The 26,614-nt window shown below is 35.6% G+C and overlaps 2 protein-coding genes across 3 annotated transcripts; one reads left to right on the top strand and one right to left on the bottom strand.

The window, feature by feature from the left end:
• Positions 1 to 362: 362 nt before the first annotated feature.
• On the top strand, positions 363 to 11,862 carry sgtb (small glutamine rich tetratricopeptide repeat co-chaperone beta). Its single transcript, XM_084104593.1, has 12 exons — positions 363 to 496; positions 3,842 to 3,957; positions 5,046 to 5,149; positions 5,280 to 5,355; positions 5,529 to 5,628; positions 5,723 to 5,827; positions 7,785 to 7,923; positions 8,090 to 8,152; positions 8,755 to 8,792; positions 9,860 to 9,943; positions 10,134 to 10,254; positions 11,110 to 11,862. Exons 1-11 carry the CDS (start codon positions 381 to 383, stop codon positions 10,243 to 10,245), a joined length of 1,053 nt encoding a protein of 350 aa, XP_083960719.1. The 5' UTR covers positions 363 to 380; the 3' UTR covers positions 10,246 to 10,254; positions 11,110 to 11,862.
• Positions 11,863 to 11,956: 94 nt separating this feature from the next.
• On the bottom strand, positions 11,957 to 26,583 carry trappc13 (trafficking protein particle complex subunit 13). 2 transcript variants are annotated; one of them, XM_084104591.1, is made up of 13 exons: positions 26,432 to 26,583; positions 22,757 to 22,825; positions 21,471 to 21,570; positions 19,976 to 20,060; positions 19,759 to 19,886; positions 18,462 to 18,534; positions 18,134 to 18,178; positions 17,741 to 17,758; positions 15,314 to 15,447; positions 13,510 to 13,708; positions 13,316 to 13,416; positions 13,092 to 13,239; positions 11,957 to 12,253 (listed from the first exon to the last, which is right to left on the bottom strand). In XM_084104591.1, exons 1-13 carry the CDS (start codon positions 26,511 to 26,513, stop codon positions 12,146 to 12,148), a joined length of 1,290 nt encoding a protein of 429 aa, XP_083960717.1. In that variant the 5' UTR covers positions 26,514 to 26,583; the 3' UTR covers positions 11,957 to 12,145. The 2 variants fall into 2 exon arrangements, with proteins under 2 accessions (XP_083960717.1, XP_083960718.1); XM_084104592.1 differs by lacking the exon at positions 17,741 to 17,758.
• Positions 26,584 to 26,614: the final 31 nt, after the last annotated feature.

Below are 26,614 nucleotides of genomic sequence, written 5' to 3'. Positions count from 1 at the left end.
TGTGCAATAGATCACATGAAATAATGGTCACGCTCTCTCTCTCTCTCTCTCTCGATAAGTCTTTGCCCCATGTAGACAGCTAAATTGTATTACTTACAAATAAGAAAAGTATAAAAAAAAATCTCTTATTCCAAAAACGTAATCTGTAGAACTTAATATTTTGTGTTTTTGTGTTGTACAATACAGGAAAATATGTAAATTGGTCAAGATAAAAGAATGTCTTTTGCAAATATGTGCATGCAGACTTATACAGATATGTTATATGTATCCTCCACTTCTGTTTGATGTTTTTTGAAAGTTAAATATTAGTGAAATATATCAATAATTTTACGCCTTTTGCGTAGTAGGATCCATGAACTCTTCATTGTAGTCCTTGAACAATGCCACTTCCGGCTCGACGGCGCATGCGCTGTGCTGCGCATCCTCATCATCAGTCTCACGACGCGAGTGTTCATGACGCTGTGGCTGGAACGAGCGCTGCGGGCACTTTCTCCAGGTAGGTGGGCGGGGGCGCGCACAGCATCCACAAGACTATAATGTTATTGATATTGTGCGCTGATATGAGATGATATGAGTCTAGAAGTGTATCAGAGACTTGCGTTTGCAAAGGTTTCTCTTTCTGTCCGTTAATTAAACTGCGAATGTCTTCAGCCATTGCCCAACCTCCTGCAATCTCATCTGTGTAAACCAGTGTAAACATAGACCATCTGTGATGCACAGGCTACTGCTCATCTACCTAACAATAGGTTTATTCTTATATATACATCAGGCTAAATTATGTTTCATGTTGTAGGGCGAATTTTGATGCCTTTGTCATTATTACATCATAACTGCATCATGTGTTTTGGCTTTTGTTATCCAGGGACATGCATAAGAGACTCAATATCCTGCGAATGTTGATCCATTACAGCTGCACGAAACTATTCTATATAGGCTAGTCTACAATATGGGACCAGAACAGTTTTATATTTCAGATCACAGCCATGTGGCTTTGATGAGCAGAAGCTGATGAAATCAGAAGACTGTTATGTAATTAATTAACCCCTGCAACAACATGCAGCATAATTGGTTGGGCATCGTTTGAAATTTAGCGATTCCGATTATCGATTTCCCAGATTTGATTCCAGTAAAATTATTTATTACATGGCTTGGTTGAATTCTAATTTAGAATGCGCTCTGTTATTTCTTGTTATACCATGGTCTGGGTGAATACTCGATTCTGATTGGCTGCAGGGTGTCCATTAAAAAGTGATAATGGACACCTAGGAAAGGCGTCCCGTCAATTTGCCTGATGACAGTTCTAAATGATTGCGCTGGCTCAAACTCACTGATCAACTGCTGCGGTCGGGTCGCTGTGGCCACGTTGCTTGGCAACGCCTGTATACGGGAGATATTAAATAGTGCGCTCGACTTAATAAATAAAAACCCTCACGATTTTTACTCTAAAACACATTAAAGTATTATTAATTGATTAAATATTTCTTTCTTTCGTAAGTAACCATGGTATAAGCGGGTTAATGCCCTTCGAGGTGTCCATTATCAGGTTTTAATGGACTTCGGCGGAGGCAACCGTCCTCCGCTGCGCGTCGGACGGTTCACGCCTCGCCGTCGTCCATTAAAACCTGATAATGGACACCTCGTCGGGCATTAACCCTTACTTATACCATGGTCTGGGTGAATACTCGATTCTGATTGGCTGCAGGGTGTCCATTAAAAAGTGATAATGTACACCTAGGAAAGGCGTGCCGTCAATTTGCCTGATGACGGTTCTAAATGATTGCGCTGGCTCAAACTCACTGATCAACTGCTGCGGTCGGGTCGCTGTGGCCACGTTGCTTGGCAACGCCTGTATACGGGAGATATTAAATAGTGCGCTCGACTTAATAAATAAAAACCCTCACAATTTTTACTCTAAAACACATTAAAGTATTATTAATTGATTAAATATTTCTTTCTTTCGTAAGTGACCATGGTATAAGCGGGTTAATGCCCTTCGAGGTGTCCATTATCAGGTTTTAATGGACTTCGGCGGAACCCTTACATAACAGACCGCTGCTAAGTATAACACACCGTTGCCATGAAAAACAGAGCGTTGCTATGGATGCAGGATTCTAACCGTAGAGACGGAACGGACTATTTTCTTTAGCGGAAGCAATACAATCGTTTTAAAATCAATAAACTCCTTTTTAATTCAATATTTTGTGTCAAATTATTGATTTATTTGGTAGGTAGCCATGTAATAAGCGGGATAATGTAGAGCGAGGCGGTTGTTATAGCGAATACAACCCCGACAGGCTGATCAGGACCCCGACGCGAAGCGGAGTGTTACGTTATAAGGGATATGTATCCCTTAGCAGTACATATAACATAATTTGTTTAGCAAAACGTTTTGTTGCAGCTGATTTCCATGAACAAAAATCTGCAACCTATGGTTTTCCTATGGTTTTAACAGAAATACCACAGCAAAAACAACTGCACTAAACAAAATACAACTGAATAAAGTTCAGGTACAGAAATTTGAATCAAATGTAAAATAACACTGCATAGCTTTCTTTTTATAAATAAAATATAGATTAATCCTTTTTAAAGTTACAAAAGTTATTCAGTCAAGATCAGTGAGTGATTTTCTTTTTCTTTTGTTTTTCGATTAACGTTAATGACACAGACTGTAACAGGAATATTAGGCTGCTGTCACTTTAAAACCTAATGCAGGATACAATATACTGATACAAATGCGTTCTGCTTGCATTCAATTAAGACATAACTTAATCGACTGTGTTTACTAGGATACTTTGACATACTTTTGTGTGTATTTGTGCGTTCAAGCGCAAGAAGACGCGTGTGAGAACACAGTTCAGTCAGTATCGTACACTATATGGGCCTGTTTAGGCTACATCTTGTCATTTACATGTGTTTTAATAGATCGGATAACTATCTGATTTACTAAAATGGTTCCATTTACCCTTGCCCACATAAATGTATCTCCGCAAAACAAATATAAATCCGATCTTCAATTCAGCACCGGTAAGATCATTTAGTCTCACTACTTTTATTGAAGATGATTGTGTTTTGAGCTTACTTTCTGTTTTATTTGCGTCAGTTTGCACGTTGGCTTGCTGAAGAGATACACAGATTAATTTGCAGCAATGTGTGTTTCACTAGCGCTGTCATATCTGGCTATAACATGACATAGAACCCATAACACGCTTGAACATTTTGGGAGGAGTAAAATTACAAATGTGTTTTCAACAACCAGATGCATTTCCACTTGTCCAGTTTCGTCTGGAATGCGGGCCAGACCCCCTCCTGAAGTGGTTTGAGCGACCGGATTTAAATCCATCTCGAAAGCGTTTCAGAGGGCATTTACACCTGGTCTTTTCACGACCGGATAGCTATCCGATCACAGAAAACACATGAAGTGATCAGATGTAATGATCTATGAGAGGCCGCTTTGGATGTCTGCGCAAAGGAAACAGTGTGCGATGCGAGAGTTGAGTTCTCTTTCTTGTCTTCTTGCGCTTGAAAATGGTTTGAAATCACATTAAAATGCACACACACAGGAATTGATTAGCGTAAATTGCGGAATCGAAATTTTAATTGTATTACAAGTATCCGATTCTGGATTTGGAATCGATTTTTGATTCCCACCCCTAATTATGTGTCTAAATATGTTTAGAATAATCAGCTGATATCACTTGCAAAATGTACACATTATTGAATATTTTGTCAGTACAGTCTCTTGTTAAATCATTATTCCTCTTTCAGCTGACCCATCCATGCCACCTTTCCTCTAACGTCTGAATCTATTGAAAAGGACCTTTTTCAACAAATCTTTCCTCAGGTTTCTCCCAGACAAAATGGCAGTGGAAAAGCGCTTGGCATATTCTATCGTGCAGTTCCTCAGAGATCAGACACACTGTGGCTCGCTGAATTCAGATGAACAGGAAAGCCTGGAAGGTAGGTCACCCTCATGTTTAAAACATTTAAAGTCACAGGCCTTTTCTGCTCTTGGACTGATTCTGGACTCTGTCAGATCAGAACGACTTTCTGAAAGTCACCACAGCAAACTATTTTACTTGTCTGTTTAATTACATTATTATTAGTGATACATCGGCGGCCTGATATATCAGATTGATTAACTGACAAGAAAGTGGCCATTTTGTGATTTGTAAAAAAAGAAGTGTGCTTAATTATATTGAATGGGTAACACTTTACAATAAGGTTCATTAGTTAACTACCTTAGTTAACATGAACTAAGAATGAACAATACTTCTACAGCATTTATTAATCTTAGTTATTAATTTCAACATTTACTAATACATTATTAAAATCAAAGGTTGTATTTGTTAACATTAGTTAATGCACTGTGAAGTAACATTAACAATCAATGAACAGCTGGATTTTTATTAACTAACATTAACAAAAACGAATACAGTAACATTGTATTGCTCATTATTAGTTTGTGTTAGTTAATACATTAACTAATGTTAACTAATGAACCTTATTGTAAAGAGTTAACATTGAAGGTACACTTTAAGGGCCTCAAAAGTTGGGACATTTTGTAAAATGCAATAAAATCAAGAGTTTGTTATTTGTTCATTTTCTTGAACCTTTAAGCTTAAACCTAAAAGGTTTCCAATGTACAAATTGATTGTATTTTGTAAACACATTTTGGAAGTGTGGATGTAACACACTCCAAAAAATTTGGGAAAGAGGCCAAATAAAAGTGAAAAGCTTACAGAATATCCAAGTTAAACTCTTTTGAAACAGTTTAGAAATTGAGCTGTACATATACTGCACATTTCAAAATTATTTCAATAAATGATGAAGACATGGTAAAACATTGCACATTTAAGATATTCATAAAACAATTAAAAGAACATTCAAATAAAAAAAAAGTCTTCATAAATGGCCACCATTGTAGAAGAAACACCACCATATCAGCATTGTAATATGTAATTAATATATAGCGTTATTGTTTTTTTTTTAAACAAATACACAATTGTACAAAATTGAAAATATGAATGCATAATTCTCTATTTAAGTTGCCGTACAGTGTCTCGAGACCACTTTCAAGATCAGCTCCAGTGACTGCCATCTCGCCGCCCCTCAGCCACTGAGAGAGATATTCCTCAACTCTCTCCTCAAAGTAACCACACTTTATACATATCAGCCTGTCATGCTTTTGATTACTGTTGTTTTAATTCTGCATAATATGCAACAAGCAAGATTTTAGACGCACATTTTCCCACAGTTTCTTGTCTAATTGTTGTTTCCAGAATGATATTGTGACGTTACCTGAGACGTTTCCATCTCCTGAGGACGTTGAGAGAGCTGAGCAGCTTAAAAACGAGGGCATGTCAACCTTTCCTACTGTATTTAGACTCAAGTCATATTACACGATGCATAATGTATAACTTAATCGTTCTGTCATCACATTGTTCCATTGGGATGATGCAAATAAAAACATGATCAATAATGAATGCATCAATCATTTCCAATGCTCAAATGCTTTTGTGTTTCTTTAGGGAATAACCACATGAAAGAGGAGAATTATAGCAGTGCTGTGGATTGTTATACAAAAGCCATTGAGTTGGACCAAAGAAATGCAGTCTACTACTGTAACAGGTGAACGCTTCGATATCACACTGCGAGAATGCGTCACTCATAAAGACGGATGTGTTGGTGTGTGGTGTTGACTGATGGGGTTGTTCTCTCTCAGGGCTGCGGCGCATAGTAAACTTGGAAACTACACAGAGGCTACGAGAGACTGTGAACGAGCGATCGCCATCGACTCTTCGTACAGTAAAGCTTATGGCAGAATGGGGTGAGATGGTTTAATTATTGTGGTATAACCGTCAGTGTTGTTATTGTAACTGAAACTAAAATTAAACTATTAAAAATCATTTTCGTTCATTGAAATAAGGCTGAAATAAAATAAACCAAATATTAGATATAATTTATAAATATTATAGAAGTTTATATTGGTAACATTAGTTAACTACATTGGTTAACATGAGCTAACAACGAAAAATAATACTTAACCATTTATTAATCTTAATCATTTCAATTTCAGCATTTACTAATACATTATTAAAATCACAAGTTCTGTTAATAGAATTTAATGGAATTACATGAATCAGTTTCATGAGCTTTAAATTAAACGGTTTCATGAGCATTAAATGAATCAGTTTCATGAGAATTAAACGAATCAGTCTCATGAATATTAAATGAATCACTCTCATGAATATTAAATGAATCAGTTTCATGATAATTAAATGAATCACTCTCATGAATATTAAATTAATCAGTTTCATGATAATTAAATGAATCACTCTCATGAGCATTAAATGAATCAGTTTCATGATAATTAAATGAATCACTCTCATGAGCATTAAATTAATCTGTTTTATGAGAATTAAATGAATCTGTTTTATGAGAATTAAACGAATCAGTCTCATGAATATTAAATGAATCACTCTCATGAATATTAAATGAATCAGTTTCATGATAATTAAATGAATCACCCTCATGAATATTAAATTAATCAGTTTCATGATAATTAAATGAATCACTCTCATGAGCATTAAATGAATCCGTTTCATGATAATTAAATGAATCACTCTCATGAGCATTAAATGAATCAGTTTCATGATAATTAAATGAATCAGTCTCATGAGCATTAAATGAATCTGTTTTATGAGAATTAAACGAATCAGTCTCATGAATATTAAATGAATCACTCTCATGAATATTAAATGAATCAGTTTCATGATAATTAAATGAATCACTCTCATGAATATTAAATGAATCAGTTTCATGATAATTAAATGAATCACTCTCATGAGCATTAAATGAATCAGTTTCATGAGAATTAAATGAATCAGTCTCATGAGTATTAAATGAATCACTCTCATGAATATTAAATGAATCAGTTTCATGATAATTAAATGAATCACTCTCATGAGCATTAAATTAATCTGTTTTATGAGAATTAAACGAATCAGTCTCATGAATATTAAATGAATCACTCTCATGAATATTAAATGAATCAGTTTCATGATAATTAAATGAATCACTCTCATGAATATTAAATGAATCAATTTCATGATAATTAAATGAATCACTCTCATGAATATTAAATGAATCACTCTCATGAATATTAAATGAATCAGTTTCATGATAATTAAATGAATCAGTTTCATGAGAATTAAATGAATCAGTCTCATGAGTATTAAATGAATCACTCTCATGAATATTAAATGAATCAGTTTCATGATAATTAAATGAATCACTCTCATGAATATTAAATGAATCAGTTTCATGATAATTAAATGAATCAGTTTCATGATAATTAAATGAATCACTCTCATGAATATTAAATGAATCAGTTTCATGATAATTAAATTAATCACTCTCATGAATATTAAATGAATCAGTTTCATGATAATTAAATGAATCAGTCTCATGAGTTATCCCCAAAGTCTTGAATATTTGGTTACAACTGTACTTTTTTCCTGTTTAATATATAGTTAGGAAGTATATAGTAAATATAGTTATAGTGGCGAGGGCTGAAAATCATAAATGAAATCATTATGGATCTAGCATCCTCAGATGAATCAGAAACCAGAATAAATGCATTCCTTTTGATTCCCATCTCTGCTGAGTTATACAACAGATTTTAAAAGTTAATCTAAAATACTTTAAAAGTAACCAGTATGTTACAGTTATTAATTTACAAAATTACATTACTTTTATCTTCTTTGATCTTTTTATGATTATAGATTGGCACTAACTTCTATGAGCAAGTATCCAGAAGCGATATCTTATTTTAATAAGGCTCTGGTGTTAGATCCTGAAAACGACACCTACAAATCCAACCTAAAGATCGCAGAGCAGAAACAAAAAGAAGCATCCAGTCCTGTGAGTAGAAGAAGCTGCTGTCGTATGTAGTTTGATCCACCTTATGAGCAACTTCAGTCTATCTTAGTTTTTAATGAATGTATATTGAGTATCCCAGTTGAGTTATTAAATATGAGAACTAGCCAATAATAACTCCTAACATTAGCTTTTACATGTGTTCTCACAGACGGCCACAGGACTGGGGTTTGACATGGCCAGCCTCATCAATAACCCCGCTTTCATTAGCATGGTATGCGCAAGTGTGTGGTTTCGCATTTCTCTGTTAATAGTATTTATGAAACGGGTCATAAATCGACCCTGCGACCCCTTTCATCTGTCTGGAACGCGGCCCATGCCAGAGTTAAAGGGCCAGTCGCTTGAATCAGACTGAGGGGGAGCGTGGGGTTTCTAGCACACTGCAGCAGTCTAGAAATTGGGACAATTTCATAAAAAGAACAGACTTTTAAGACCTAAATGCACCAAATCTAATGCAAGGTGAGACTGCCTTGGTGTAGAGGAAGGAGGAACTCAAGAAAGATGAATTTGACATGCTCTAGGCATTGATTATGCTATTAAAGAGCCTGTGCCTATGTTTGGAGCAGCACATTACCATACAGGACTGCTCTGCAGAATATAGTGCAGAGCATTTTATCGGACAAAAACTCCATCAATGTTAGTCCATTTTCAAGGATCCATTATCGTTTAAACGTTTGGAGTCTGTCAGAAAGAGTCTCTTTGGTCACCAAGGCTGTATTTATTGGATCTAAAACAGTAATCTTACAATGTCACTGTCATGTATTCTTTAAATTTGATGTTTGTATCCACTCAAACACTCTCTCTTTTGCTCTATAGGCTGCCAGTGTGATGCAAAACCAGCAGGTGCAACAGCTGTGAGTTTAAATAAATCAAGTCTTGCACGTTTGTGCTTCCAAATTAAACCTTTCAATTCATTTAAAGGGTTAGTTCACCCAAAAATGACAATTCTGTCATCATTTACACACCCTTATGTCGTTCCAAACCTGTATGACTTTTGTTCATCTTTTGGAACACAATGAAATATGTTTTTGAAAGTCTACACAATCAGCATTTTCCAGCTTCAGAACGTACGTGAAGAATGAATTGAGCAGTTTCTCAATTCTTCAGTTTAAACCATGATACATTTTTTTTTCCGTGTTTCTTTGACAAATAGAAAGTTCAAAATAAATGACTTTACTTTCACTTCTTTGTCAACTTTTGAACAATAGTGTACATCTGCTAAGATTGGGCAATTTGTTCCAAGCAGGACAATCACTTAATATGATGAACAGATATGTTTTAGGCTTTTATTAAGGCTTCTTATCTTAATTGACCAATGCACGTACATAGAGTACATCAAATATGGTAAACAAAACTCAACTGTACTTTCTTGACGTATGAGAACCGATGAGGTTTGTTCTCACGCTACAAACACACACTTTTGGATGAACTTTCCCTTCAAACAGCCAAAACCAGGGTTCGTACAAGGTGCTTAAAGTACTTTAATTTGACTTTTTAAAAATGTAAGTCCTGGAAAACCCTTGAAAACAGCCATATTTACGAAGAGGTACTTGAAAAGTGCTTGACTTATTTAAATACAATATATTTATGAAACTTAATTTTTTCATAAAGGCACAATCTTTTCACGCAAAACGAACACTGCAGCCCGTCTGATAAACCCCCATCAGACATTTTCTCGATACGAAGTACGCCAACATTATAATATAAAACATTATTTACTGAACAATAATAGCAATTATAAACTGTGTATTCAAAATATATTATTAAATACGTTGTAAGTTGTATTTTGGATACCTCATATCTGTAATTTGTATTTCTTTTTACTGTATCTGTACGAACCCTGTAATACTGCAACAGATACATACGCTATATTTAACAAAGTCATGACCAGGTGTGTTTGTGATTAACTGTCCAAAACCAGCATGTCGGGCATGATGTCTAACGCAGTGGGCGGACCTGCCGCAGGAGTGGGAGGATTATCTGACATATCCAGTCTCATTGAAGCGTGAGCATCTTTCTGACATCTGATTGACGGGACATGTGTTCCACGCAAGGTTTTAAGAATTATGTGGTGCATAGATATTCAGAGGTGATGTGTATAATATACACCAGAGGCACCAAGCAGAATTACAAACGTGGCAGGATGTATTTGATGTGGCTCATAAACTAGGAGTGTTTGCTGACGTTTCTCTCAGTGGACAGCAGTTCGCCCAGCAGATCCAGCAGCAGAATCCAGAGCTGATCGAACAGCTGAGGAACCACATACGGAGTCGCTCCTTCAGCGGCAGCGCCGAGGAACACTCCTGATTCCAGCAGGTCGTCCCGTTTAAACTACACACTTGCTCTCTTTACTGTCACTTCTGTCCAGTGTCTTACTTTTTCAACGACACTGAGCTGTGGTGCTGTTTGAAACTTGTGACATTCAGTTTCCAGCTGAAATGAAAACTAGTGGCAGTAAAAGACCAACAACTTATTCCTTTTCACATAAATTATGATTACATTGGCAGATTATCGATTAATAAAGACTTATTTTCACATGGTTCCATGCGCCAAAGAATGCTATGACCTCAGAACACTTTTACCATCGAGCACTTGTAAACTAATACATTTTTGACGTCACATAATCAGCTCCATATGTATTTCCTATAATGGTTAACTTTCTCGATATCTCACCTGATACAGCACTGCACTTGTGATGTGAAGCGCTTGAATGCAAGTCACGATAAAAGAGCTTAAACACTTGTAGAAGCAAGCTAAAATGGCATGGCTGGTTTAATCTCATGTTTGTCGGGTTTAGTTTTGGCGGTATATTATTTTCAAATGCGATTGAGCATTAACCTTTTAGCGCCACTCACTGACATTGTATTTCCGAACTGCCGCGATACATACAACAACCAGATTCACAGTCATTTGTTTCAGATATAACTGACTCGCTTGACATTTCACTTTAAAAGTGTTGTGAAACGTGCAAAAAAGCAACATGATATACATTCATTTTCCCAGTGAGCCTGTGTTGGACATTTTCCCAGTGCTCTTATCACTGTGTGTAACTAGTAGGGATTTTCCTATAACATTTATACTGCTGTAAATATATTCCATGGACAGGACTTTTATGTTCACGCACCCGTGTGTCCTGCAGAATAATGAAAACTATAAATCTGGTCTGTGCAGGATCAAGAATCGGAGGAGGGCGGGCGGAAAAAGAGACGTGAGTGCAATCGTTAAATTCATTCTTCTATTGAATCGAACCCGGGATGGAGGGAATGGCACTTTATACGGAGACGTCAGGAGGGAAGAGGAGAAAACACATCTAAAATCACCTTATACACAGAACATTCTCTTAGGTTTCTTTGTGTTTGTCTGTGTAGATAATGTTTCAGTCCTCTTTATGAATGTAGCTGGTTATGACACATCAGAGTTGACTTTATTTTACTAAACGAATGATTGATCATATGTTTATGCCTATTAACTAGATTCGGGGCCATGTTATTAACATCCGAGGGCATTGTATAAGAATAGTTCACAGCTAAAATGACAATTGACTCATTGTTTGGAAGGACATGAGGGCGAATAAATGACGACAGTTGTCATTTAGCGTGAACTAACCCTTTAACGCATTCTGATTATTTTTTACAACATATTCTGTTCGTTTTAGGAACAAGAGACATTTGTGCGTGGTAATCACTATATCAGCTGCTTCACCAGATCTGTTTGTTTAGTCATTTTATTCACTGGTAATGACAACAAAATGTTGCTATAATAAGCATATTCATAATCTCAGCATTTGCAATTTTCTTTTGCATGCTCCATAATCTGATATTTGCAGTCAGATGAGTGATTGAAGCCTATGTAATATGCTTATAAAACACAGAGCAGTATAATGTTTTGTCAAAAAACAATGTTAATAAATGTGTCTTGAAATCATTCTGTTGATATCGGCGTCCTTTGTGGAGAAACATTATGATATTTGCTTATCGCCCACCAGGACAACACACTTTTGTATAGCAAACCTTATAAATGTTTTAACAGCTGATTTTTAATTGACATTTTATTTACATTGACAGTTAAAATCATGATTAAGGGCTTTAAAAAATGACATTTTAAAACAACAACCTTAAAGGTAAAGAGCAAAGGTGTTATATTAATAGATGCAGAACAGATGGGAAGTTGGTCCATTGACATAGACAGTGCAAAATGCCACAGGGGTTCAACTCTCTGGACTCGTGTAAGGACACACCACACAGACCTGTGCGATGTCATCATATTCATACGTTCTTTTCAGGAAAGTATCCGTCAGCCTCAGTCCTGATATGCTCTAAAAGAAAAACAGAAATGACATAGATGTATCATGGATCCTACATCATAATTCATTTAATTTTTGCTACTGTATCTCTGGTGCTCTTTTTTATTTACATTTTTTTTACTTCATTGGAATGGTACGAATCTTGGTAATTTTGTGCAGCCACACAAAATCTGACTGAAAGCTCCTTTTTTTGAGATATCAATGTCAAATTTGGAGCACAACTTGTTTGTTTTTGATTTTTGGCTTTGATTTTATTGCAGTTTTAGAGTAAAACGTGATTTTGAAAATGTATATTTCATACAAAAATTGAAAATATTATTTTGTGCATTTTTCATAGCAATACACATAAAATTGTCACTTTTTTTAAGTTCACTTTTTTAAACGTTTTTCAAGTGTCGTCTTTGAAAATAGATCAAACTTAAGTATTTAACTTCAAGATTTACAACAGTTTAAATTGGAAATTTAATTTCCAGGTCTATGCTCAAAAAGTGAATAAATGGATTATAAATACAGCGTAAATATAATCTAGTATTAAAAAATCCCCTAAAAATACAAAATATTAAATAAAAAACATTATCAAACTAAAATATAGTACATTCATTTCATTGACAAAATAAAAAATTAAAATTTGGTCATTTATGACCGACACGCGAAGAGCACCAGAGGGTTAAGACAAGCCTATCTGTAAATGACTGCTGTTATGATCGGCCCCTTGCATTACATGCCGAATTACTAAATATCGCTAAACTGAATTTGAATTCAAGTAGCAAATCGTGCCCGACTCTGCAATACATCCAATGAAAAGCCCATTGAAATATCATAATGCCGCCTCAGGCCTGCTGGAGCATACCTGTAAGCCCTGAACGGACGACAGGAGCCTGAGAGGAATGGACAGCGAGGCGCTGGGGCTGAGTTTACCCAGCGGTCTGCCGGACACCCCGCACCAGTGGACGGAGCGCGTGTTACACATCTCCAGAACCAGATCCATGGTCCTCTCACTGACAACGGGAACACCAGCGGTTAAAACCCACAGAGTTCATGTGTAACCTGACAGGCTCTCAGCCGTGCTCTGACCTGCAGTTGGTGATTTTACAGGTGATGTCGAAGGGCTCCTCTAGGTTGACCGTGTCTGGGATGAACTCGAGGGAAAGCCTGACGTCACCGTAACCAGGAGCCTAGAAGAGAAGGCCTGAATGAGCCGCGTTCTGTGTAACATACAGATTTGTGTTGTAGATCATTGGATTAACTATAGTGACTGAGCACTGTACCATTCTCTGTAGCTGGCTGGTCTGTAGACGTCCTCTCTCCCCGAGGTTGGTTTTCCAAACAATGTCTAGTTTGCCGATCACCGTCACCCCCTTGATGACCCCGGCCTTCTCCGCAAACTCTGGCTTGGGCTTCAAACAGTACAAATACTGCCTCGTGTCCAAGGGCTGCAGATACGACATCTTCCCAAACGTCGACTCACTGCGGAAATCCAAGAAAACGTTGCGCATAAGTTCAATAATGTCAACAAGTCTGTTGCTGGAACATTTACAGCTGTTTAGCAAACGTCATTTCAATAGGAAGTGAACACGATTGGGAATTTTGGTTCAAGTTGGTGGCATGAATTCCCCATGTTGACCAACAGAAAGCGACTTATGTGCGAGCTGTGCTTTATACATCACTACTCTTTTGACAATAGACAATGGGCCTTTTCTGTCCACGAAATGAAGCCCAAATTTTGCTCATGTGACCACACTTTAACTCTACAAGGTTACACAAAAGAACATTAAAGTTTAATCTATTAACAGGAATCTTCTGGTTTCAGTACAGCTTAAAGGAAATTGACTTAAAAACTAAAGTTATGTGATCATTTACTCACTGTCAAGTTGTTTCAAACCTGTATGTTTCTTTCCTCTGTTGAACTCAAAAGAAGATATTTTGAAGAATGTCAGTAGCCAAACAGTTGAAGGACCCCATTGACTTCTATAGTATTTTTTTTCCTACTATGGAAGTCAATGGGGTTCATCAACTGTCTGGTTACTGACATTCTTCAAAATATCTTCTTTTGAGTTCAACAGAGAAACGCAACTCATACAGGTTTGAAACAACTTGACGGTGAGTAAATGATGACAGAATTTTCAGTTTGAAGTGAACTATTCCTTTAAACTCTATTAACAACAATTGTGACGTACTGTCAATTACCAAACAAATTTCCCTCAGTTTATAAAAGCAAACAATCATCTCATTTACAGTGATGCACTTACAATAGAAGTCTATGAGGCGAGACGTTTCAGAGGGTTTAAAAGCAGATTTGTGTGGTTTGTGTTTTTGGAATAGCGAGAGTCGAAAGATTGGATGTAATTTTGTCACACTAGTCTCAAGTGTTCAAAACTGTACGCATTTTAACTGTATTTAACTGTAAATATGATTTTTATTTGTTTTTACAAAATGTCAACATCATACAAGTTAACATTATTTTCTGTGCCAATCTACAGCACGTCACAAATTAGAACAATCATGAAAATTGTATTGAACCGAATACATTCTTTTATAAACATATACTACTGTTCAAATGTTTGGATTGAGTAAAACTGGTAATGTTTCTGAAAGTCTCATGTTCACCAATTTATTTGATCAAAAATACAGTAAAAACAGTAATATTGTGCAATATAATTATTAATTTAAAAAAAAAACTTTTTTATGTGAATGTACTGCATGTTAAAATTTCATTTATTCCTGTGATCAAAGCTGAATTTTCAGCATCATTACTCCAGTCTTCAGTGTCACATGATCCTTCAGAAATCATTCTAATATGAGGATTTGATGCTCAAGAAACATTTCTGATTATTTTCAATATTGAAAACAGTTGCGCTGCTTCATATTTTGAGGAAACTGATCATTTTTTTTGGTGAATAGAAAGTTCAAGTTCAATAATTGAAATATTACGATCACTTTATGGTCGCTTTTGATGCATCCTTGCTGAATAAAAGTTTGAATTTCTTTAAAAAAATATATAAATATACTTCCCCAAAGCGTTTGACTGGTAGTGTGGAACACAAACACATCAACAGTAACAGTGAGGCTCACCTCTCGTCCGCAGAGGACACAGCGTTGAGCTCAGTCACGTTGTACATCATAGAAGGTTCCAGAGACACTTTCTCCATGAACATTGGGGACGTAGTGATGTTCTGGATCTGTGCCTCTAGGAACACCTCATCCGTCTGTAGGGTCAAAGGTCAAACACGTCAAATCTGGGGTGCGTTTCCCAAATTCAACTATGGTCGCAAGTTACCAATAGAGTTCAATGGAGATTGCGATCATAGTTGGCCTTTACTCAGCCCTGGTCAGAATAGTATTGTACTGTATGTATATAAATTAATATTTTATACACTTTATCCTGGAGGGATACTTTATTTGAAGGGCTTTGCATACAGACAATGCATACTAATGAATTACAATTCAGTAATATCACAATAAACAGGACTATCTCTTCGGTTGTGAATGGCACTGAATTGAATCATCGTTGTTTAAAGGTCTTGTGGCCCATCAAATCAAGTTCTTTAGACAAGTTTAAGTGGAATTTATTGAATTTTTTCAGAGAGGCATATAAAGCAGCTGTTTGCCCATTAGTGTCATCTTGAGTTGGAGGTTAGTTCATGCCTGTGGATCAACAGCACCGTTTGACAGAAGTGTTGTTATTGATACAGCATGAAGCAAAGATCCCATGCCAAGCCGGATTCATTCAATAGCCCAGAAATCAAACAGTTTAGACTAATTAGACTATATCATGTCACTCTAAAGAAGTCTTTTAACTCATCAAGCCATTATTATTGATACTAATGTGATATAAAACTGTTAACATGTGGTTTTTGAAATTTCAAACCAGAAGTAATTTAAATCTGTCAAAGAAAACATCAATTGGTATAAAGATGATTGAAAACAAGCATCAGTTTGTCCCAGCCTCAGGAAAAGAGTGAGTTGATTCAGTTTAGCACTGTGAGCGAGGGAGCAGTGAAGCAGAAGCAGTGAGAGGAAACAAGTCGAGGAAAACACACAAAAAATATTTCTCTCATCTAATTTTTGGTTTACATATTTCTTTATTATTATTATTATTAGATTATGTGGATTGCCAATTAAAAAATTATATATTTTTTTGGTTAAATTTAAGGACATTTTCTATTTTCAAATATAATTGATTTAATTTATAACAATAAACACTGTAAAAATAAATGTTGTTACTGTAGAGGTTTGATCTTTCTATCTGTCCGTCCATCTATTTAACCATCCATCTATATCCATCTGTATCCATCCATCTACACTGAACAAAATTATAAACGCAACACTTTTGTTTTTGCCCCCATTTTTCATGAGCTGAACTCAAAGATCTAAGACTTTTTCTATGTACACAAAATGCCTATTTCTCTCAAATATTGTTCACAAATTCTGTCTAAATCTGTGTTAGTGAGCACTTCTCCTTTGCCGAGATAATCCATCCACCTCACAGGTGTGGCATATCAAGATGCTGATTAGACAGCATAATTATTGCACAGGTGTGCCTTAGGCTGGCCACAATAAAAGGCCACTCTAAAATGTGCAGTTTTACTGCATCCTATATCCATCCATCCATCCATCCATCTATATCCATCTATCTATCCATCTATATCCATCTATCCATCTATATCCATCTATCTATCCATCTATATCCATCTATCCATCTATATCCATCCATCTATCTATCCATCTATATCCATCCATCTATATTCATCCATCCATCTATATCCATCCATCCATCTATATCCATCCATCCATCCATCCTCTATATCCATTATCCATCCATATCCATCTGTCCATCATCTATCCATCTATAATATCATCTATCCATCGTCCATCCATGTCCATTATCCATCTATCCGCCCATCCATCTATCCATCCATACATACATGTATATCAATTCATCTATCTATCTATCTATCTATCTATCTATCTATCTATCTATCTATCTATCTATCTATCTATCTATCTATCTATCTATCCATCCATCTATCCATCCATACATCCATCCATACATGCATACATACATTGATCTATCCAGCCATCCATCCGCTCTACCTTTTGAAACAACTTTCCATTTTGGCTAATGCCTGGTTTCTCATGTTACTGCTTAGTAATAACCAATAGCCAAAAAGCTATTCAGGCCTTCTTTAGGCTACTGCTGTAGGTAACGTAGCCTTTCTAAAATCTTGCCAACAGATAATACAGTAACTTAGTGTCATTTAACACAAATTAAATAAAGGTTTTGGCAAAAAAGTATGAGTTACAAAAAAAATTTTTACTAATAGCACAGGTCTGGATTTCTCAACACAATCTCGTATTTTCCATCTCAGTACTGTCCTGTTATCTGAATATCAAAATACTTTTCATATGTTTTCCCCTTGCTTGTTTCAGAGGCTCAGAAGAAGAAAAGAAACATGTTATGCTGAAAAAAAAGTTGCAATGAGAAAGAAAAACAATTACCACGGAACTGAGGTCACTCTAATGGAGGAATAAAACACAAAAATAAACATTAGAGAAGTGAAGGTTACATGCACCAGAAAATGACAATGTCAGTTTTCTTCTTGAGGCAGCATAAATGTGAACAAAACAGTGAATTATGAATGAAACACACACACACTACTTACAAAAGGGATATCAAATGAAACAAATGAAAATGTATAAAATGGGATCTTAAAAAGCATAGCCTCACTATAAATCATTTCAAAAGCTGCGAGGCAGTGCAGAGAGGAAGATAAACAGTATGACCATGGAAAATACTAGAGACTATAAGTGAGTCATTTGCTTTTGTATTTATTCTCTAAATATTAGGGGGGAAAAACACATAGGAACTCAAACTGGTAAATGTAAACTTACCTCAGCATTGTAGAATTTGGTTTTTACATCTAGAGGCTTGAGAACCTGGTTCAAAATAGAGTTAAAACTGAAGTTTGAGCTGCAGTTTGATTCTACTTCAACAGAATCCATATCAAATTGAATTTATCACACAACTCAAGACTGCTTTCAATGACCTAGCTTCAGTTCTTCAACTCTGCAGACTATTTTCAGGATGTGTAAAGCAGCATGAGATCTCATGCTCCAGTTCAAATGTCAAGCTTTAGTGTAAATTAAAAGTCTCGGCTCTGTGCAAAATGGTTTGCGTAGAGCTGGCGTCCAATCACAGAGCAGGAGGAAATGAGCTCACCTGAAATTTGAAGAACTTTCTAAAGTACAGCTTCTCTCCAGTCTGAGTGGTGTAACTGACAGCACAGACCAAGCTGGAATCAGAAGATCAGACACAAATATGGTGAGGACAACAGCGTACTGTATACATCTCTTATTCTTGATGGATTTGATCTATTTATGGTAGAAACGTGAACATGCAACAGCATTTGCAACCAATTTTACTCCAGTAATTTGAGTAATTTAGAGGATATTAAACCCAAAAATGTTGGGGCGGGACTTGAATTTACCCATGTTGGGGTTCCGGTACACCAGCCATGTCAACGAAACGAATAAATGAAAATTGCTGCAGCCAATGAGCAGCCGGCGGGGGCTGCTAGACCACTCGACCTCCACGGACAGTTTTTAATGTTTTATCAGACAATAACTACTCAAGATTTTGCTTTAGTATAATTTTCGGGACAATTAGGGCCGGATTCGGGACAACAGCTTTTGTCGAATTTTTCGGGACGCCTGGTCACCCTAATATACACACACACTTATACATAATATACACTATATATACACTGTATATATATATATATATGAAGAGTTCAGATGCAAAAGCCTCTAAGTGCCATCAGAAATTTTCTTCTAGAATGATAATTTTTATCAAGCTTGTATATTTAAGTTCAATAATTTCACTTAAATGGCAATGCAAATTACCTATTAATTGTCATTTAAGTGAAATTGCTTAACTTAAATATACAAGCTTTATAAAAATGATCATTCTAGAAGAAAATTTCTGATGGCACTTAGAGGCTTTTGCATCTGAACTCTTCATATAATAAATGTAACATAAATACACGCATATATTATATAAAAAAATATTTTGTTAGATGCGATTAATCGTTTTTGAAAACACAATTTTTTAGATATTGTAGTATTTATTACAATTTTGAAATATCTTTATTTTTTTATTTTACGTTTTTATTTCTATTTTCGTTTAAGTTATAGTAATTTTGTTATGAGTATTTGTAATTTGTATATTTCCATTTAGATCATTTTTATTTCAGTTTTAATTTTAGTGATTTTAGCACTTCAACTTCAATTTATTTACTTATTTACAAAAAAATGTATCTAGTTTTTAGTTTTTCAAATAATATTTATATTTGATTTCATTTCAGCTTTATTTAAATTCCCGAAAACTACTTTTAATCTTTTACATTTTTTTGTTAACAACATAAGATTGTGGAGGACTACTCCATTCGATTCATTATATTAACGCTACCCAGCATTAAAAGACTAGGAATGTTTGGAGTGTGTCAGAAGTTACGCACATGTGTGTCCCGATCTCCTTGACTTCATGATGGATGACATCATCAATGCAGGACTCTGGCTTGAGCTCTGAAACGGCCGAGTTTGAAGCGGACAGATTTAACCTCTGGGAGCTGGTCTGCAGGTCTGCCTGCGAACAGAGACAATCGTGGGATAGTAGCGAGACACCAAAACCAACACAACTACATTAGGCTTTTACTACTTCACCTGAGCCGTTACCTTTACGAGAATGTCTTTGACCACTTGGCTGCTGTCGTTGTGCACGCTGATGTAACTGGAGAAGGTCTCGCCAAGGAAAATATTTCTGTACGGGGAATGGTGAGAATGCATTTTTCGCATCACTGGAACGTTTTGGGATTCGAATGGGCATGTGGCACTTTCCACTAATAGGACACAGAAAAGGACCTGAGGTGCTTGATCTTCACCTGTTTTTTTTTTTTTTTTACAGTTTGGTTTGTGTGAGCATTTTCCTAACAAAAATAAATAAAATTATGTTTTTTTTCCTCAGAAATTTCAAAATTACCTGTGATTTAGGATGGGATTATAGATATTTGATGAGTTTAAAACTAGCTTATGAGAAGGGTTATTAGGTGAACCTAATAAAGTGGCTGGTGAGATAGATAGATAGATAGATAGATAGATAGATAGATAGATAGATAGATAGATAGATAGATAGATAGATAGATAGATAGATAGATAGATAGATAGATAGATAGATAGATAGATAGATATCAATAATGATAGATAGATAGATAGATAGATAGATAGAGAGATATCAATAATGATAGATAGATAGATAGATAGATAGATAGATAGATAGATAGATAGATAGATAGATAGATAGATAGATAGATAGATATCAATAATGATATATAGATAGATATCAATAATGATAGATAGATAGATAGATAGAGAGAGAGATATCAATAATGATAGATAGATAGATAGATAGATAGATAGATAGACATATCAATAATGATAGATAGATATAGATAGAGAGAGAGATATCAATAATGATAGATAGAGAGATATCAATAATGATAGATAGATAGATAGATAGATAGATAGAGAGATATAAATAATGATAGATAGATAGAGAGATATCAATAATGATAGATAGATAGATAGATAGATAGATAGATAGATAGAGAGATATCAATAATGATAGATAGATAGATAGATAGATAGATAGATAGATAGATAGATATATAGATAGATAGATAGATAGATAGATAGATAGATAGATAGATAGATAGATAGATATCACTAATGGTAGATAGATAGATAGATAGATAGAGAGATATAAATAATGATAGATAGATATAGATATCAATAATGATAGATAGATAGATAGATAGATAGATAGATAGATAGATAGATAGATAGATAGATAGATAGATATCAATAATGATAGATAGATAGAGAGATATCAATAAATGATAGATAGATAGATAGATAGAGAGATATCAATAATGATAGATAGATAGATAGATAGATAGAGAGATATCAATAATGATAGATAGATAGATAGATAGATAGATAGATAGATAGATAGATAGATAGATAGATAGATATCAATAATGATATAGATATAAACATAGATGAAAAACTCATGCGATACCAAAGTGTACCGTGTTTGTGGAAAGTGCCATGAACTCATTAATAAATCCAAAAATAAATCATAAAATTTTAGGTCATTAAATCTATACATTACCCAAAATTCTGAGGCAGCGTGAGCATTTCCCCAAGGATTAGTGTTTCTGCCCCCTTTACAGTAGACGGATCGTCTTTCATGAGTCGTATAAACAAATCACCTGCAGACATGTGATATGCAGAGCTGTAAAACCTCTTGACTGACAGTCTAGACCCCCACAGACATCTAAATCAACACAGACTTTTATTTGTGCCTTAGTTTATGTATAGTCAAGACTTTCAAGAAGGCCACACATGTTGGTCACAGGCCATGATTTGCCAACATGCATGTATGGCAAAATATAACAATGATTTACGAGTCATCAAATTATGAATAATAATAACCAAACTAAACTATCTGCAAGCCATGCTGACTATTCATACAAATTAGAAGCATAACAACACGAGGTGGCGTCTGATGAACTCCGTTCACTTCATGTTTTCAACATTACAATCTCATTCATGCAGATTAACGGGGGAACATATTTCAGCCGCTTTTATATATAGAAGTGCTACTCAGAACTGCCACTCAGAAGAGTCGTCATGACACGCGGTCCTGGAGCGCGGCCGCTGGCGATCGCGTTTCAGAGCATTGGGTAATGCAAAAGCGCAGAGACTGAGCGGCTGATAATAGCTTTCAGAGAAACTCAACACTGGACTCAGCAGGGGGTTCATGTGTTGCATTATAACAACAAATGTTTCAGTGCATTTACAGTGTTTTCCACTGGATTTAGTGAGACTGTGGCGGGTGGACCCCGGTCCCTCTAGGTGTAACATTTTAAAGTTCAATTCATCAATCTGGTGCACTTTAAGAGCTCAAACGAAGAGCTCCAACCAGTGTCCAAATTGAACAAAGAAATAAGTTGATGAATGGATGTGCACCTGAACTTTAAAGGGACTCAAACCTCTTTTTAGTTGTGATATAGTGTATATATAGCTATATACTAATATATATATATATATATATATATATATATATATATATATATATATATATATATATAGCATTCACGCTGGTAGAATTAGAATATAATAATAATAATTATATTTTTATATTATTATTATTTCTATGGCTAGTTATAGCCATATATTTTAAAATTACAATACTTTTGTCCTAATTTCTACAATTGCAAGAGATTAACCCTTGAGCTTTTATTTTGAAGGAAACTTCAGACAATTGCTTTAGACAATTAATAATAATTAATTTATGAATTATGAAATTAATTTCTTTCCCAAAGAATCAGTATCTGATTTCACAAAATGTGTGTATTCTTCAAATGTTTCCTGATTCGTGTGATTGGACTGTACCTGGAAGATCTCGGTCCTCACACGTCACCGGCATGTTTGTGAAAAGCGTAGGTTTGGTCAGCCGCATCACTGGAGGGACAAACATAACATGAAATCTTTACAATACTTCATTATCAAACACACATGATGTACTGTTAACTCTTGGAGGGTCTAATTGCTTTTGTTTAGATTTATTTAAGGTTGATCAGTGTAACAGACAGTAACAGCTCTTGTGTAGACACGAATGCACCATTAGTTCACCGTCTTAGTTTCTTGTGTAACTTTAAATGCTCAGTTGATGCAGTTGATCCAAAGACAAACATAGTGATATTTACAATATAAGGTTAATAATAATATATATATATAGTTAGATGTCTTATTCCATGTATGCCCTGAATTCCTGAATTCACATCCCTGTCATACAGCACCAAATGATGATCTGATAATATTTCACTTGATTAGCATTGTGAAATTATTTCATGATCACAACATGCAATTTATATCATGCAATTTTGAGGAAAAAAAGTATAAATTGCGAGATGTAAACTTGCAAATGCAAGAAAAAAATAAGAATTGTTTTTAAGAATGAATAAGTTTTACATTTTTATTCCATGGTGGAACAAGCTTCAATATTGGTAAATTAGACCAAAACATTTTTTACTTCATCAGAATGGTATGAAACTCTGCCTTCGATGCATTGGATATTAAATAATTTAAACACTGTATTAACTGAAAATAATATTTTATATGTTATTATTAGGGGCCAAGCACCGAAGGTGCGGAGGCACCTATTGTATCTGTTCCCGTTCTTATTATTATAGAGGACAGTCTGAACTGTCACCATAGCAAATTTGGTGTCCTAAAACCAATCCCTCTAGCGCCACCACCTGTCCAAAAATTCACTTTTATTTTGCTAATAACTTTTGAACCGTAAGGCCAATCAACAAAATTTTTTCCGTTATTTAGAATTTTCCGAAAAACCTACTTTTTCAAACTCCTCCTAGGCCGTTACTCCAATTTTCACAAAAATTGAACCAAATCATCTCGAGACCATGCCGACAAAAAGTTATGGAATTCAAGTTGATTCGCTTAACCGTTTTCGCTAAACGCTCGAACAAATTTTACGTAGCGCTTGCAAAAACAGATGTAAGGCTGTATCTCCGCAACGCTTTATCGGATTTAGACCAAACTTGGTACATATCATCATATGCATGACCTGAGGCTACATGCTGCGTTTCGGCGCAGCGCCACCTACTGGTCCGGAGATATGAAAAATAGCTATTTTTGCTTATAACTTCTGAACAGTTTGTCCAAAAATCATAAAATTGGTCTTGTTAGATTCAGGGCGACATGCCGAGTCGACTGATATCCAATTTTACCATATCGGCCATTTTGAATTTTGTGCTAAAATGCTGTATTTTAAAATCGCATGAACGGATTGTTACGAAACTTGGTATGGGTCAAGAGCACGATGTCCTGAAGGAGCCTGAGAAGTTTCGAAACAGCGCCACCTAGTGGTGAATCTTTTTTTTCAAATGCTTATAACTTTGGGTGTGGTCAACTTATTTTCATGAAACTCATCTCTTTAGACTCCTGAATCCTTGCCGAGTCCAACGATACCAAACATGTTAGGTTTTGCCTTACGGTTTGTGTAGCGTTGTGATTTAGCGCTTAAAAAACATTAGGCGATATCTTCGAAACCGTTTGTCCGATCGAGACGAAACCACCGTCAGAAGTTTGGAATCATAGCTTGTTAACTACACACACATGCCCAAATGCGAAAATATTGATAGTAAGGGGTAGTAAAATCCAATCAAAGTCATGTGTCAGTAATTTTTTACGTGTTTTTTCATATAAATGTCTATAACTCCAAAGCAAATTGAGATATTTGCACCAAAATTGGCACACATATGTATGGGCTCACTCTGAGGACACAAAAAAAAATGGTGGGACTGAGCCTCTTGGTGGCGCTATAATAGAACAAAACATGAAATTCCCATTGACTTCAATGCAGTTTTGTGAAATAAAATGCTATACTAAACAAATGCATTGGTGTAATATTACGAAACTCAGAATGTGCCATCAGCACCATCCCCTGAAGGTACCCAAAATATTTCGAGACAGCGCCACCTAGTGGTCAAAAGTATAACAAAATTTCCAAAAAGGCTATTAACTTTTGAATAAATCTGGCTATTGAAATGCCACTGGTCTTAATAGATTCTTTGGGTCAAGCCGAGAACATAGATACCAAGTTTTCCTTATTTGGCCAAACTTCCTGTCCGCCATCTTGATTTTCATTCAAAACCTACTTTTTCGAACTTCTCCTAGACCGTTTATCCGATTTTCACCAAAATCGGATCGTATCATCTCCCGACCGTGCCGACTAAAAGTTATGGATTTCGTGTCGATACACGAAACCGTTTTCGTATAGCGCAGCAGCAAAGTTGAGGCATGATGCTAAAAGCACTATTCAGGCTTTATCTCTGCAATGACTTGACATATTGACACCAAACTTTGTATGTGTCATTGTCACTTCACTCTGACCACATCACATCAGTTTTGTAACTGCGCCACCTATTGGTCAAAAGTGATAATCAATTAAATCATATTTTTAATTACAGTTTCTATGATTTTTCAGCCATTTCGCCTATAATCCTCTTTAAATGTCTTTAATTGCTCATTGTTGCAGTTGGTCTGACACTTTCAGTAATGTTAGCATGTCTTGTCGTCATATTCTGCTTGGCCCCGGTAATGGCTGCTTGCAGCTATATTTATTATTATTATTATATGGTGTATAATTTAGAAGTAAATATGGTCTTGTGACATGAAATCCCCTCAAAATACAAAAAATTAAAGAATAAATATTATTGAAACAAAATTCATCAATTTTGTTAATTTTTTTGCTATATACTTAGTCTGTTTTGATCGCCAAGTGTGACCTCTGATAAAATAAAAAATGCAAAGATTCTTAATGATTCCAAAAGAAAGGCTTCATTTTCTTTATGCAAAATATAAAGTCTTGTTGTCCTGAAGCGCAATATTACACTGCACTGAGTCACTCTAATCAGTTCAGTCTGACTACTGAGCATGAGCTAGATTTAATCCATTTAATGCGCTCTCTGTTTTAAAACACATGTTATACCAGTTTCAGTAACCTACCAAACATACCAAAAGAACAAAATTGAAAATTACTGTGGGGAATTAATTCATTTATTGTTTTGTCAGTCTGAAAATTATGCCAAGACAAGAATAGTAATTATATGATAAATTTAGGGTTATTTGACATTAAACCCTGCAGAGATTATGTAGAAGACTAATAAAGCATCACTTCAGAGAGCTTTTCTGACACTAGACTCAATGTCAACACTAGAATCAATGAACGACAGAACTCTGTGTATCTGATGGTGCCACAAAACAGCAGCTGTCATTTGTTTCCTACAGCAGCAGAAAACTGCTAGACACAGACACATACTCTTACAGTGTGTGACTCTTACACATGTACACATGTAGCAGGGCCAGTGAGCAGCAGTAACGTTAGATCTGAGACTCAGCAGAAGTGATTAGCATGCAGCTAGCAGGGCGATCGCTTGGGCTACAGCGGGGTTTATGAATGAATATAAGTAAGCACGCAACATTGTTCAGGCATTCAGCTGCTCTTTCGCTACTAGAGTAAGAAAAGGTTGAACCCCGCAATACCTTTTAATGCGAGCAGATGCTCTTGTTTTGCCTGGTTGACATCCATCCTGTCTGCTGCACTGGACTGACCTTTCACCTGCATATCAGCTGCTGACGGAGACTGCAGAGGGACAAACCGCGTTTCAGCGACACCAGAGCGCGACCGCAGGCGTCTGTAAATACAGCACATCCACACAGACACAG

This window comes from Abramis brama (assembly GCF_963993115.1).
Source record: "Abramis brama genome assembly, chromosome: 25".
NCBI lineage: Eukaryota > Metazoa > Chordata > Actinopteri > Cypriniformes > Leuciscidae > Abramis > Abramis brama.
This window is presented reverse-complemented; position numbering and strand designations above follow the sequence as displayed.